Source organism: Notothenia rossii (genome assembly GCF_949606895.1).
Source record: "Notothenia rossii genome assembly, chromosome: 1".
Taxonomy (NCBI): domain Eukaryota; kingdom Metazoa; phylum Chordata; class Actinopteri; order Perciformes; family Nototheniidae; genus Notothenia; species Notothenia rossii.
The window spans coordinates 85022792-85038429 of NC_136912.1; the positions used below are offsets into that span (position 1 = coordinate 85022792).

Genomic DNA, 15638 nt, shown 5'->3' on the forward strand with positions numbered 1-15638 from the left:
TAAATAAAGATGAAAATAAAATAAAGAGATAATAATAGTGATATTAAACATGTAAGTAAAATGTATTAATACAAAAAAAAGAAAACAATAAGAAAGAAATACTTTATAAAGTAAAAGAGAAGATTTCAAAGGAAAAATTTTAAGGACCAATGGTTTAATCTTTATCAATGCCTTGATTTAAGTTTATAATATATTTATTATTAAATTGCAATCTGAAAATTAACTTCACTTGACCACAGTTTTCAGATAAATGTAGTGGAATGGACAAGTGGATTGTCATTTGTTGCCTTAATTTTTTACTTATGTCATGCATATTTTAATCCCTTGTTTTTGTTTATTCTTGTCACAACATTATATTTCTATTTTTGTCTTGCAATAGGTTTTTTAATTATTTTCAAATTGTTGTGCTTTTTCGGTCTAATTTATGTTTTATATATTTATTTATTTTACTAGCCATGTGGAGCACTTTGGGCTGCATGATTGAATGAAAGGGGCGATAGCTCAAGTTTATTTGAGTTCAGAATAAGGTTAAAAAACAACAACAACAACAACAACAACAACAACAACATAACGCATTTACAAATCTACAAATAATCTAGATTAAAATGATACTAGTCCTGCATCGTTTTGTACATGAATTTAACTCCCTTCTCTACCTGGTTTTACACTGACACATGACCATGTATGTGTGCTCAGCAGCGCCCCCCAGCGGCCCGCAACGGCCTCCTCTCAGCACCGACTGCAGGGGATGAGCTCAGCTGACGGTCTGCTGTTATTATGTCCGGGAACGGGCACCGCCAACACCCAAAAACAGTGCGGCAAAACAGGCGAGAGGCGCTCAGCTCAGCATCGTTTCTAATGAAGGAGTGTGCTGGAAACAACATGAGTCACGAATGAGGTCTGCAGGATGTCTTTTAAGGTAAACAAGCCTTTTCCATCCATCATCCTCTGACTGCATGCATCCCACAAGGCCTCAATAGGAATCCAGATCACACTTGCTTCATCGCAAAGTGTAGTTAGTTCATAATTTAATGAAGTGGTGTAGCATTTTGACTGTAAAGCACCGAGCGGGAAACGGTGTAAGTCAATAGGCAAAAGGCTGTGTACAGATTGCAGGTGTGTGTGTGTGTGTGTGTGTGTGTGTGTGTGTGTGTGTGTGTGTGTGTGTGTGTGTGTGTGTGTGTGTGTGTGTGTGTGTGTGTGTGTGTGTGTGTGTGTGTGTGTGTGTGTGTGTGTGTGTGTGTGTGTGTGTGTGTGTGTGTGTGTGTGTGTGTGTGTGTGTGTGTGTGGCTGTGGTCCGACTGAAATTCCACACATTATGCATGTTCTGTTCCTCTTCCAAATTACTTAATTAAAATTCCTTTTTCATCATGTCTATTCTGAAAGACAGGGAAATGGTGTGTGTGACGGTGTGTGTATTTGACACGTTACACCTTTACTCCTGCAGAGGTCACTGTACTGTTTTTCTGGCTATACTCTGCTGTCAGTGTGTATAATACTATAATGGTGGTTCTAAGGTCAGTGGTTGTTGTGTGTATTTACCCTCCAGAAGGAAACACCCCTGTCTAATGCCGTGTTTTGGGCAGCGAGGAAGGGGAACTTGGCTCTGCTTCAGCTGCTGCTCAACAGCGGGCGTGTGGACGCAGACTGCAGAGACAGTGTAGGCCTACGGACGCTGCATGTCCTGGCTGCTCAGCTGCACGCTTTAACCATAACCCACCTGTGGTAGGGAGACAGAGAGCTTCAAGGCTTACCTCTGTTGCATGCATGTGTGTGTGTGTGTGTGTGTGTGTGTGTGTGTGTGTGTGTGTGTGTGTGTGTGTGTGTGTGTGTGTGTGTGTGTGTGTGTGTGTGTGTGTGTGTGTGTGTGTGTGTGTGTGTGTGTGTGTGTGTGTGTGTGTGTGTGTGTGTGTGTGTGTGTGTACCACCCTTATTATGCTTTTTCTTTCACCATAATAAAGGGTGAGGGTTTTAAGCTGGAAAATCTGCAGAGTTTAGAATTGTTCATCCCCATATGTTAAGTATTGTTCAGCAAGTTACCTCCAAAAAACACACAATGTTGAAAAAAGTATTGTTGTCATGTTTCTCTTCAGTTTGGGACGACAGCGCTGATGGTGGCGTCCTACAGCGGCCATTATGAGTGTGTCAAAGAACTTATCATGCAAGGAGCCGACATCAACTACCAGAAGGAGGTATGATCAGAGAAAAACTGGCCAGCTCATCGAAACAGTTTTCATGAACTGTGAGTCAGTTTGAATCTGGAGTCTGATTCACTTAGAGGTTGCCAGATTATCAGCAGAGACTCCAGGAAATTGCTGCTCCCTGCAAAATAGTCTGGTACATGAACCGCCATCAAGAGTGAATTGTTCATTAATAAATTAAACAAGTGTTCTGCCTTGCTCTTAGCGAAAACGTTTTCGATGTAGCGATATCTTTAGCTGAAAGAGATTTGAGTGGTATCTATCTCATCATCTAGCTCTCTGAGTATTCCTCAAAATGTCAGGCTTTGCCTTTATTATACACTGAACAAAAATATAAACGCAACACTTTTGTTTTTGCTCCCATTTTTCATGAGATGAACTCAAAGATCTAAAACATTTTCTACATACACAAAATAACCATTTCTCTGAAATATTGTTCACAAATCTGAAAAAATCTGTGATAGTGAGCACTTCTCCTTTGCCGAGATAATCCATCCCACCTCACAGGTGTGGCATATCAAGATGCTGATTAGACAGGTGTGCCTTAGGCTGGCCACAATAAAAGGCCACTCTGAAACGTGCAGTTTTGCTTTATTGGGGGGGTCTGGGGGGGTCTGAAAACCCTAGGGTTAAACCCTAACCCTAACATGTCACCCATCTCCTTCGCATAGAGTTGATCAGGTTGTTGATTGTGGTCCACTCCTCTTCAATGGCTGTGCGAAGTTGCTGGATATTGGCAGGAACTGGAACACGCTGTCGTATACGCCGATCCGGAGCATCCCAAACATGCTCAATGGGTGACATGTTAGGGTTAGGGTTTAGCCCTAGGGTTTTCGGACCCCCCCAGACCCCCAATAAAACAAAAATGCATGTTTCAGAGTGGCCTTTTACTGTGGCCAGCCTAAGGCACAGCTGTGCAATAATCATGCTGTCTAATCAGCATCTTGATATGCCACACCTGTGAGGTGGGATGGATTATCTCGGCAAAGGAGAAGTGCTCACTATCACAGATTTTTTCAGATTTGTGAACAATATTTGAGAGAAATGGTTATTTTGTGTATATAGAAAATGTTTTAGATCTTTGAGTTCATCTCATGAAAAATGGGAGCAAAAACAAAAGTGTTGCGTTTATATTTTTGTTCAGTGTAGCTCCTGTAATGTCTTCCTTGTGTTTCAAATATAGATCATCAGTCGTACAGTCTTGGGATTGAGAATAGGACCCCTTTTTGTCAGAGCAAGGCTTAAACTTTTATAGATTTCAACTCTTTCCTAATTTAAAATACATACAAACATGGTAATTGTGTTTCCTTTCAAAGTCTCTCTCAATTGTCCTTCTCAGACAGGTTCCACCGCCCTGTTCTTCGCCTCCCAGCAGGGACACAATGATGTTGTGAAGCTCCTCTTCGAATTTGGTGCCTCAACTGAATTCCAGACAAAGGTATGCAGCAGGACAATGACTGTGCATCAGACTGTAAAATAGTGGGTGGGGCGGAGAGTGCTGCTCATCTCAGATGCACTTTGTTTAGAGATGAAGATGTAAACATTTGGCAAAAAGAATCTAATTTGTTTTCCTTATTTGTATACCTCTGGAGATTTTAAAGATCTTCTCTTTGAAGTGTATAACAATCAGTGATTACTATGAACTATGTCGCCCTGGTAGATTGTTTTTCATTGTGTTTGTTGGCAGAACGGGGGCACAGCTCTCACGGTGGCCTCTCAGTATGGACACTCCAAGGTGGTGGAAACACTGTTGAAGAATGGAGCCAATGTTCACGACCAGCTATATGTGAGCCACATGTTTAGCCTCCTTTTTACTGTCAGTACTTCTGTCTGTCAGAAACATGGTGTTTAAGCTGCACACCATGTCCCCGCAGCTGGAATCCAGCCACTCAGGTTTCTACAGACCGCTGAGTCAGACATGACATTTGGAAGGACTAGTTTCTGTCCTCAGAGCACAGGAAAAAGAACCACACATACATGTATTTGTAAAATAATGGTCATTTAGCAATATGTTATTAATACTCGTTTTGATTAGTTGGAAACGTTCAGAGATCGTTTTAGCCATCTACGACAGAACAGTGTGAAAGTTGATTCTTTTGTTTCAGGATGGGGCCACTCCTCTGTTTCTCGCTGCACAGGAGGGTCATGTGACTGTGATACGTCAGCTTTTGTCAACCGGTGCCAAGGTTAACCAATTTAGGGAGGTAATATCCTCGCCTCCAGCGTTTGTACAGATTTAAAGGTCACAGTCACTCAAACATTCAGCTCTTTAGGTCGTGTCATGCCCACATTGACTCTAACATCCCTTATGTCCTCCTTCACTGCAACCCCCCTCCCCTCCACCCATGTGTTCTCCAGGATGGCACCGCCGCCCTGTGGATGGCAGCTCAGATGGGTCACAGCGAGGTGGTGAGGGTGCTACTCTTACGTGGTGCAGATCGGGATGCTGACAGAGTATGAGGTTCTTTTAAAAAATGAAAATACATAACAGTGTAAAAAACGATTATTGTCGTATAGACCACTTGGCCCCAACCTGTGTTGTGCAAGATACTTTGAAAATGTAATATATTAAATATAACTTGGTACTTTCATTTGATGTAATAAGTTACTTTACAATATACCTGTCTATGTTGCTGCTGTTGATGCCGGAACTCAGGTTTTCTATTATACTTTCTATTTGTTAAGTTATCACTGCTCACATTTTGAGAAAATAATGGTAAGTGCTTCTAAAACAACTACTAATGGATGCAATCACACAGTGTCTCTTACACTCATCTCTGAGTTTGAACATTTACAGCTCCAAGTGAACAAACTTGATCTGCTTATAAGGATCATGTTATATTGTCAAGAGCCTCAGAGCAAGTGAGTTGGAGGACCTTAAGTGGAGATGGTTTTGTTAGATAACAGTTTTATCACTTGTCTTTTAAGGATGGGTCGACAGCATTATTCAAAGCAGCTTTAAAAGGCCACAACAGCGTCATTGAGGAACTTCTCAAGTTTTCTCCTTCAGTCGGTCTCCTCAAGGTAAATTATGCTTTCTTTGACTTCAACATTTCGAGAAATACGCTTATACGCTTTCAGCCAAGAGTTACTTCGGAAGAATGTTACCAGGTTCATGTAAATGTCCATATTAGGGCCATTGTACAGTAGGTAAATACCAATGTCTTCGGATGTGGGCAAAACATGTGATAAATAAAACATTTTCTGATACCAAAGTGATAAATCTGAAGCACAGAAAAAGATCTCAAAAGTTTTTTCTTGAAAATGTGTGATTTCTCTCATACATAACATTTTATAGAAAAATACAGGGGTGGAATACTTTCCTCCAGACTCCGCAATTTCTTTCTTTCGTTTTTTACCCACTATGTTGTTAATACACTGCTGTACATAATGCTCTGGATAAAGAGCAGTGAATGCAGAATTTGAATTATATCATTATGAATTATGTGTTGTCTCCAGAATGGCTCTACTGCCCTACATGCTGCTGTTATGAGTGGAAATCTCCGAACTGTTCTGCTGCTGCTTGAGGCGAACGCAGACCCCACAGTATCCAACAAGGTAGTCACTTACATTTTAAAATGAGATTATAAACAGACAAGTATGAGCAGATCACTTAATCATCTTGTCTTATGTGTGTTGTACAGAATAATGAACTCCCTGCAAATTTTACGAAGAACGACCGCATCCTTAAAATGTTACATCCAAAAATCCTAAATGGAGACAGCTGATGAACGACCAAACTACTACCTTCATGCCTGTCTGTACTGCACTGGTGCTGAGAGGGGGGGGATTAAACAACCATACAGTGTCAAACATATTCAACCACAACATTTACTGTACATGGTGCTTGCTGTTGATTGCAACTGAAATTAAACTGTCATGTTGAATAAAGGTGGACTCCATAGAGCAACAAAATGTGCAACCAAAATGCATTTGTCTGCCATGTGCATCACCTCCTTCTCTCTGTTGTTCTACAGTATTTGCATTTATTTTTGTTAAACCCAGGTGTTGTAAGAATTATAGATATTTTGCACACTTTTTATTTGCCTTTTTAATAGTTGTAATAAAGTGTAAGTTTGTTATTCAATCCATAAGTGGCAGTGTGCATGTTTATTTAATGAGTGAGAAATTAAGTAATATTTTTTTTAACTCATCCTGATAACTATCAATGAAAAAAACAGATATTAAAAATGCTAGGAACAATATGATTTGCTGTAATTGGAAAGTGAGCGTAGGCTATTTGATTACGCCTTTTAAGTAGGGAAAATGTGGCTGGAGAGGATGTTAGAGAGAGGTAGCAAACTATTCAAAATGGTCTTTGCATATGCAAAATATAAGTTTTTTTTTCACCTCTGACATTTAAAATATTTTGGGATTTAATTCATGAGGGAAAATAAAATGGTAGGACATGAATCGTTTAGCATTTACGGTGTGAAGACAATGAAACAGGTGACAGGGACATGCAAACAAATTCACCAAAACTATGTTTATAGATTTCAACAATAGCATTACATTCACAATCACAATTTTTAAACCGGCAAGATTTACGACACAAAGCTGTAGGATAACATTCAGCATTATTTCAATCCAGCCCATGATTTGCAATACACAGGTATTCCTCCCACTTTCCAATCCCCATACCCCCTCTCCCACCGCCCCATACCTCCCCTTGTACTTTTTTATTTATGTGTCTTTTAGTTATTTATTCCTTTACCTCCTATATAAAGTATAACAATGTGCAATGGGCTTTTAAGTTAGTAATTGTCTAACATATTTATAACACATTGTAAACAGTATAGAACATATCTAAATTATTTAGTTATGATAACAAATACTCACTAGTCGGCAGTGTTTCCCTACATTTACCTGTACCACACCTGTACCAACATAAATTGTGCTTGAATTATTCAATTGTTTTCTGCATAATAAAACAATGCATTCTTAATAGTTCCATCTATCTAGTACACTTTATTATATGCTAATTAGTATTACGTAATATATTTGATCATATTTGTTTTCAAAAGCATGACTAATCTCACTGAAGAGGACAAAAACATGATCACGTGACCGACGCGGAAGTGACAGTCCACTGTTTGTTGATGCGGAAGCAGAAAGAGCTTTAAGATGTTTTGAGATTGACGTTGTTTGTTATTTTAAAATAAGTAGAAGGCAACAGGAAAAAATAGTTTCATCGAAAGTGAGAAGCTATAGTTTGACGACATTTCCAAAGCTAATGGCCGGCAGTAATCTACAGGTGAGTGACAAACTTTTGTTCAGCAGTTACATAAGACTGTGACCTCAGGGAGAGGAGTTGTTTAACATTTCTACTTTTTCATTTACCGTCAGCTTTTAATCATCTTAAATGGCGAATTCACCGGGTTAAGCCAGTTACATTTAAACCTTAAGATAAACTAACTCCGTACCAAGTATTGGTAGTGATAGTAAAAGCTTTATTCGTGGTTTTAGATCAGTTAGGTATGAATCAGGATCGCATTTATCGCAGCGACATTCCCTTCAATGTACGTAGCCTAATACTTTTAATTTACACATGTTTTTTTGTTTTGTGTGTGTATTGCAACTGATAGTGGAAGAAACAGAAGAGATAGGCACGTCTAAGCCACATTGTTCATGATATTTTTTAAATATAAAACATTTCATGAACAGCTTTTAATCAATTAAAACAATAAATTCACAGTATTTTTTTTATTTGACCTATTACAAAAAAGCTGTGTATTTAGTCAAGTAAATGTTATCTATATAGCTCAATGTCACAGCTTTACAACCTATAAAGCATATAACAATAATTTGGTTTAGGAAGAATACCCCTTAAAAACACTTGTTTTTTAAATGTAGGAATACATGTAATAACTACACTATGTTTATAGATTTCAACAATAGCAGAAATGTTTAATATGGAAATAGGAACCCTTACATTCACAATCACAATTTTTAAACCGGCACGATTTACAACACAAAGCTGTAGGATAACATTCAGCATTATTTCAATCCAGTCCATGATTTGCAATACACAGGTATTCCTCCCACTTTCCAATCCCCATACCCCCAAGCATATAACAATAATTTAGTTTAGGAATAATACCCATTAAAAACACTTTTTTTTAAGTGTAGGAAATGTAATAACTACAGAGTATTAATTAATAGATTTCCAACATTTATTACGTCAACGCCCGTGGTTAAGTTGTTCATTTTATTAGCTTGTAACTACCTTACTAACCTACTAACCTTTTAAAGTTGACCATATTACAAGCTGGTCTCCTTAATTCTTCTTTTTCATGTTGTCTGTTCTCAGAAAGCTATAGATCTCGTCAGCAAAGCTGCTGCGGAGGACAAAGCCAAGAACTACGAAGAGGCCCTCAAATTATACCAGAATGCAGTGCAATACTTTCTTCATGTTGTCAAGTGTGAGCAGCCTATCTGTGTTTGACTTATTACAGTATTTGTGTGATTTTCCAAACATCCCTTCTCCAGACAGTATCTTAAGCTTCTTCTTATGTTGCAGACGACTCTCTGGGTGATCGAGCGACGCAGAGCATCAGAGCAAAGTGTGCCGACTACCTGGACAGAGCCGAGCAGCTGAAGGAATATCTGAAGAACAAGGACAATGCTCCTCCGGCCAAACCTGTCAAAGAGTCTGATGACAAAGGGTGAGTCAATGTCCCAGTGTCTTTAGTACTACAAAATAAGTTATAGGGCAGTTATTTGAGTCTTGTTGTTGTGTGTTTGTTTTAATTTTGACAAACATGTTCAATGCATTTACTTCCTGGTACAACATTTGCACAGCCAATGTCCTGAACATTTTTAAACCTGCATTGTTTACATCTATGGTTACCTCCTAGCTGCCTTTTTCCCCTTCTCTTCTGTCTAATTCCTGCATTAATTAGCACGCTACCATATGTAAATAAATTGAATATTGTGAAACCGATGGCAGAATTGTTTACTGTATCAGGAAAAAAAAAAAACACTCATAATTATGGTTAATCTTTACTAGTTTTCAAAAACTTGAAACTGGTTCCAAAATACTTAAACTCAAAATAACAACCACAATCTTAATGACTGGAACAACTGCTAAAGATCTGTTTAAATCCATATTAATTATAATTTGTTATTGATGTTTACCTTCCTGTACATTTGACATGTTTTCATGTTTCAGTTATTGGAAATTATATTATTTAAAGTGCAACACATGAACACCTAAAACAAGGATTTTTCAGGAACCTTCCTCAGAATCTCTCTTTCTTTCTAAGAAATTATGGATTCTGTTAAACCATGTGTTACTGTCAACAGCCCTCTAGACAATACAAATCATTGTCTATGGTTCCACAAAGTGTCAATAAACCACAATGCCGTCTGGTGTCATTTAAATTCAGAGAGGATGCTGATGGGGATGACGCTGAGAAAAAGAAGTTCAAAGATCAACTCTCAGGTGATTACATTAATGGCGCATTTCCACTGCAGCGGGTAGCCCCGTTTAAGCGTCCTTAATCGTCCTCAAGCGGCCTTTCCATATAGCGTAGCACCGGCTAGCAGGGTACTTTTTCCGGCCCCATAAAATCGTAGTTCTATCAGGCCAGGGCTGAACTAGTGACGTCAACACTCTCGACTGCTGATTGGTCAGAGAGAATCGTCACAAGATCGCGCGCGAGATCATCCCTAGCGTCGCATATACAGGACTGTCTCAGAAAATTAGAATATTGTGATAAAGTTCTTTATTTTCTGTAATGCAATTAAAAAAACAAAAATGTCATACATTCTGGATTCATTACAAATCAACTGAAATATTGCAAGCCTTTTATTATTTTAATATTGCTGATTATGGCATACAGCTTAAGAAAACTCAAAAATCCTATCTCAAAAAATTAGAATAGTTCCTCAGACCAAGTAAAAAAAAAAGATTTATAACAGCAAAACACAATCAAACATTTGAAAATGTCCATTAATGCACTCAGTACTTGGTTGGGAATCCTTTTGCACGGATTACTGCATCAATGCGGCGTGGCATGGAGGCAATCAGCCTGTGGCATTGCTGAGGTGTTATGGATGCCCAGGATGCTTCAATAGCGGCCTTTAGCTCATTAGCATTGTTGGGTCTGGTGTCTTTCAGCTTCTTCTTCACAATACCCCACATATTCTCTATGGGGTTCAGGTCAGGGGAATTTGCAGGCCAATCGAGGACAGTAATGCCATGGTCAGTACACCAGTTACTGGTGGTTTTGGCACTGTGGGCAGGTGCCAGATCATGCTGGAAAATGAATTCCTCATCTCCATAGAGCTTTTCAGCAGACGGAAGCATGTAGTGCTCTAAAATCTCTTGGTACACAGCTGCATTTACTCTGGGCTTGATGAAACACAGTGGACCAACACCAGCAGCTGACATGGCTCCCCAAACCATCGCTGACTGTGGGAACTTCACACTGGATTTCAAGCAACTTGGATTTTGCTCCTCTCCAGCCTTTCTCCAGACTCTGGCGCCTTGACTTCCAAATGAAATACAAAACTTGCTTTCGTCTGAAAAGAGGACTTTGGACCACTGTGCAACTGTCCAGTGCTTCTTTTCCTTAGCCCAAGTCAGACGCCTCTTCCGTTGTCTTGAGTTCAGAAGTGGCTTGACCATGGGAATACGGCTATTGTAGCCCATTTCCCGGACACGTCTGTGAACAGTGACTTTTGATACCTGGACTCCAGCTTCAGTCCACTGTCTTTGAAGCTCCCCCAAATTCTGGAAGCGACTCTTCTTCACAATGCTGTTAAGGCTGCGGTCATCTCTCTTGGTTGTGCAGCGTTTCCTGCCACATTTCCCCCTTCCAACAGACTTTTTGTGGATGTGCTTTGAAACTGCACTCTGTGAACAGCTTGCTCTTTGAGAAATTTCTTTTTGTGTCTTAACCTCCTGATGGAGGGTGTCAATGACGGTCCTCTGGACAGCAGTCAGATCAGCAGTCTTCCCCATACTTGTGATTTAGTTTACTGAACCAAGCTGAGTGTTTTTCAAGGCTCAGGAAACCCTTGCAGGTGTTTCGAGTTAATTAGACGATTCAAGTGATTCGTTGAACACCCTGCTAGTATACTTTTTCATGATATTCTAATATTTAGAGATAGGATATTTGAGTTTTCTTAAGCTGTATGCCATAATCAGCAATATTAAAATAATAAAAGGCTTGCAATATTTCAGTTGATTTGTAATGAATCCAGAATGTATGACATTTTTGTTTTTTTAATTGCATTACAGAAAATAAAGAACTTTATCACAATATTCTAATTTTCTGAGACAGTCCTGTATATATATATATCTAGAAGCAAGCTTGCAGCATTTTTATACACAGCATTTTTGTAAACGGAGGAGCTACAAAAATGGCAAAGTCAAAGAAAAGCACACCGTGGTCGACCAAGGAGGTGACGACGTTCCTACATCTCATTGGCCAAAAAAAAGCCGATCGCCCCGCCTACACTGCGTTGCTACCTTGCTACCCCAGGTCCTAAACTGTAATGGAAATGCGCCGCGGCCTCGGACGGCCAGTGAGGCAGCCCGAGGCCTGAGCGAGGACGCTTAAACGGGGCTACCCCGCTGCAGTGGAAATGTGCCATTAGTGAACATAGAGGCAGATGCACCAGTGAAATATGTCATCATCATTGCATGACAATTCAGAAAATTATTAATGCCTTAACCTAATAAATGCTTATCAAACCCATCCCTCTCACAGGTGCCATTGTCATGGAAAAGCCAAACGTTATGTGGGACGATGTCGCTGGACTTGAGGGGGCCAAAGAAGCCTTAAAGGAAGCCGTTATCCTGCCCATCAAATTCCCTCATCTGTTTCAAGGTACTAGAAACAAGAGGCAACAACAGGCAACTTTAAAGCTCCTGAAAATGAAGAGTGTTTATTAATACAGTATTTATTATTGTAGGAAAGCGAACTCCTTGGCGGGGGATCCTTCTGTTCGGCCCTCCAGGAACAGGGAAGTCCTATCTGGCCAAGGCAGTGGCCACGGAAGCCAACAACTCCACCTTCTTCTCCGTCTCCTCCTCTGACCTCGTGTCCAAGTGGTTGGGGGAAAGTGAGAAGTAAGGCCGGGTGTTGACATTATGGTGAAACTGGGATTATGATAAATGCACAATACACATTTATCGTTCCCGCCCTTCTGTCTTAATCCAGGTTGGTGAAGAACCTGTTCACTTTAGCCCGGGAAAACAGGCCATCCATCATTTTCATCGATGAGATCGACTCTCTCTGCGGCTCCAGGAGTGAGAACGAGAGTGAAGCAGCGCGCAGAATCAAGACGGAGTTCCTCGTCCAGATGCAAGGTGAGTAAGAAGAGATCACTTGAGGATCTTATCTGAAATCTGCCAGCAGTACTTTGTTTATGAAGTGTAAGAAATGCCCTTCTCCTCTCAGGTGTTGGAACTAATAATGAAGGAGTCCTGGTGCTGGGAGCTACAAACATACCGTGGACATTGGACTCTGCTATCAGGAGAAGGTTGGTTTCACTTATGAAAAATAATGTCTCTAGAATCATTCAATTACCGTGCAATTAGGGAATGTATGGTTCCATAAGGTTACGTCATGATGATGTTAAGATTACAACTACCTGATGGTTTTCCATGATACTTTATACACATAACAGTGTTTCCTTTTAGATTTGTAACTACTATTTGAATACACATTTGTTGCCTGCAAATAGCTGTCTCAAATTACTTTTGTAATGTCACTTTATAATTTGTTAACAAAGGTCTTAAACTTGTTTTAGTGTCATGTGGCACTTCTTATTAAATGGTAAACGCTGCATCAAGAATACCAAAGACACCACAAAGTCCCACACGACTCTACCATCTTTTCTGTTGGTACAAAATCAATTATCTCCATCCACTGCAAAAGAGGAATGCTGTCAGAGCAGTTAAAGTGTTATTGTTGTTAAATTGCAAGTAAAATTGTCAGCAAGTTATGACAATCATGATTTAATAGATGTAATGCTTCATGACGGTTGACTGATTCTTTTCTGTGTCTTAGGTTTGAAAAGCGAATCTACATTCCTCTGCCGGAGGAGCACGCCCGCTCCTTCATGTTCAAGCTGCATCTGGGCTCCACCCCAAACGAACTGACGGAGGCAGACTTCATCAATCTGGGCAAAAAGACCCTGGGCTACTCTGGGGCGGACATCAGTGTTATCGTTAGGGACGCCCTGATGCAGCCTGTCAGGGAGGTGCAGTCTACCTCTCACTTCAAGAAGGTAAAAACACATTGGCCGATCACCAGTTATTCATACTTGTCCAAACTGAATGAAAAGGTATTTTGGGAATCCAGCAGGATTGTGTTGTTTCAAAATAATACAAATGTCTGAACGGCTAAAGCAATTATCGTTGAAAAGTTATCCATATCCTCCTGGGACCCAGCCCATTGATACATGTCCACTGTAGTGAACATTTTGTTAACATGCATCTCCTTTTACTCTTTTGAGCTACTCTATCAATCTCTGCTGCACTGTACAGAGGACATCCTGGGCTTTCCAGTGATATGTCATTGGTTAAAATTGCATGCTGGGAAGTTCCTGTCTTTTCATCCAAAATGGCTGACATACCAAAAACAAAATGTTATAGAAAGCAGGAGAAGTCAAATATTGTTGATTAATTGTTATTTTTACCGTGAAAATCATACATGTTCTTGTTTATTAACATGTGAGGAACTATATAATTAAATCTGAAAGCAATTCAATAATTCAAGTTTTGAAACGTCAGGACCATCTTCATGGACTTAATGACTCAACATTGTTGCAGGAGACGACAGAAATCAATATTATATATCATCGTTTATCGTATTATGGCACAAATTAAATGTTTTCCTGGTTTTAAAGCTGCCATAACAGTTAAGTGACTTCAGTTTTGACACAGTCATTATATCCACATTACTGATGATTTATAAAGCAAAATTGTCATTTTAAGTATTTTGTAAAAAAAGCACCAATGGCCAACTCTAGAATCAATATTGAGGTATATGATCAAAAATATTTGTATAATTTACAAACAAATATTTTCCTTTCTAAATCGTATTGAGACGATACTAAAAAGTTAAAATATTTCTCATTCACACACTTAACTAGCCTGTCGGACTGTATTAACAAATATTCAGAATGTATTCACTCACACTCAAACTCTTCCTGATTTAGGTGAGTGGGTCATCGTGGAAAGAACCCGGCGTTGTGGTGGACGACCTCCTGACTCCATGTTTACCGAGCGATCCCGACGCCATAGAGATGAAGTGGATGGACGTTCCTGGGGAGAAACTTCTAGAGCCAGTTGTGTCCATGGTAAGAATAAACTTGAAATGTTCCGCATAAAGGGAAACAATGTGCGTGTTGTGTCGATCAGTGTTCTTGATAAACACAGATGACTGCAGTGCTCACCATTTATTTTGACCTCTGTGTTTTTTCCCGTGCAGACGTACATGCTGAGGTCACTGACAAGCACCAAGCCCACGGTGAATGACGAGGATTTGGGGAAGCTGAGGAAATTTACTGAGGATTTTGGTCAAGAAGGCTAATAATACACATTCTAATCATCAATGAAACTGCACATAACCCTTATTTTTCAATGTCAGTTACGCTTGTTTCTTAATCTGTTTTGCTCCAAAAATAAGACAAAGAAAATATTTCCCAGGGATGTGAGCCAACAGAAAGCAAGCTAATATTGAGGTTTAATTAAACACAAAGTTGCTGTTTTCCTGGAGAATTGACTAACACCTTTAATTGAGGATTTTCTGCCAATTAAATAATCAACTGTTTATGTACTGTCCATCAGACATTTTTCAAACTGCTCATGTTTACATATTTTATTGACGTATTGGTTTTATTTTCATGTCAAAGTGATAATATTCTTTATTTGTTTAAGAGCTACCTTTATCATCGCTGTTCAAAAATAGCAGATGATGCTGAATTTCGTAAATGCACATTTTCAACACTACATACCTCTTCTTATAGTTTAAGGGGGGTTATATTTTGCTTAACAGAATAAGTTTGGTGGTTGGCTTTAATAAATGGGTATTGATACCGTCAAATTGAACAAGAGTTACTCTTCTAAACATTTAAATAACCTTTTAGTAGCTGTTTGCATTTCTCTATATACAAATTGTCATTAACCACTTTAAAAGGGCCTTCTGGTTTTCTTGTGAGTTACTGAATGTTCACCATTACAGTATAGTTTCAACCTTTAAACCTTGTGTTAACCTTATGTTCCTAATCACTTTAAGATCCTGTCATTATGCTCAGTTGGTTTGAAATGTCTTTATATCAAGTTTCTCTTTCTTACTGACTGGTTGTATAAAAGAAACTGGTTATGGTGGCCTTTTGCACTTTTGTCGTATTCTATATGACATGTTCTGTGAACGAAAGTCTCAGGGTTGAATAAACGACTCAAACAAAACTACAGGA

General features: G+C 39.3%; 2 protein-coding genes across 3 annotated transcripts; both read left to right on the top strand.

Moving 5' to 3' along the window:
- The first annotated feature begins 718 nt into the window (after positions 1–718).
- On the top strand, positions 719–6288 carry ankrd29 (ankyrin repeat domain 29). Of its 2 annotated transcripts, XM_079647110.1 has the most exons (10): positions 719–919; positions 1550–1660; positions 2094–2192; positions 3541–3639; positions 3889–3987; positions 4307–4405; positions 4560–4655; positions 5130–5225; positions 5661–5759; positions 5846–6288. In XM_079647110.1, exons 1-10 carry the CDS (start codon positions 908–910, stop codon positions 5927–5929), a joined length of 894 nt encoding a protein of 297 aa, XP_079503236.1. In that variant the 5' UTR covers positions 719–907; the 3' UTR covers positions 5930–6288. The 2 variants fall into 2 exon arrangements, with proteins under 2 accessions (XP_079503236.1, XP_079503237.1); XM_079647111.1 differs by lacking the exon at positions 1550–1660.
- A 981-nt stretch (positions 6289–7269) lies between these two features.
- LOC307017348 (vacuolar protein sorting-associated protein 4B-like) lies at positions 7270–15630 on the top strand. The gene is made up of 11 exons (XM_079646918.1): positions 7270–7455; positions 8512–8623; positions 8722–8866; positions 9590–9645; positions 11921–12040; positions 12126–12282; positions 12374–12522; positions 12614–12695; positions 13226–13445; positions 14379–14519; positions 14651–15630. The coding sequence occupies exons 1-11, from the start codon at positions 7435–7437 to the stop codon at positions 14750–14752; spliced, it is 1305 nt and encodes a 434-aa protein (XP_079503044.1). The 5' UTR covers positions 7270–7434; the 3' UTR covers positions 14753–15630.
- Positions 15631–15638: the final 8 nt, after the last annotated feature.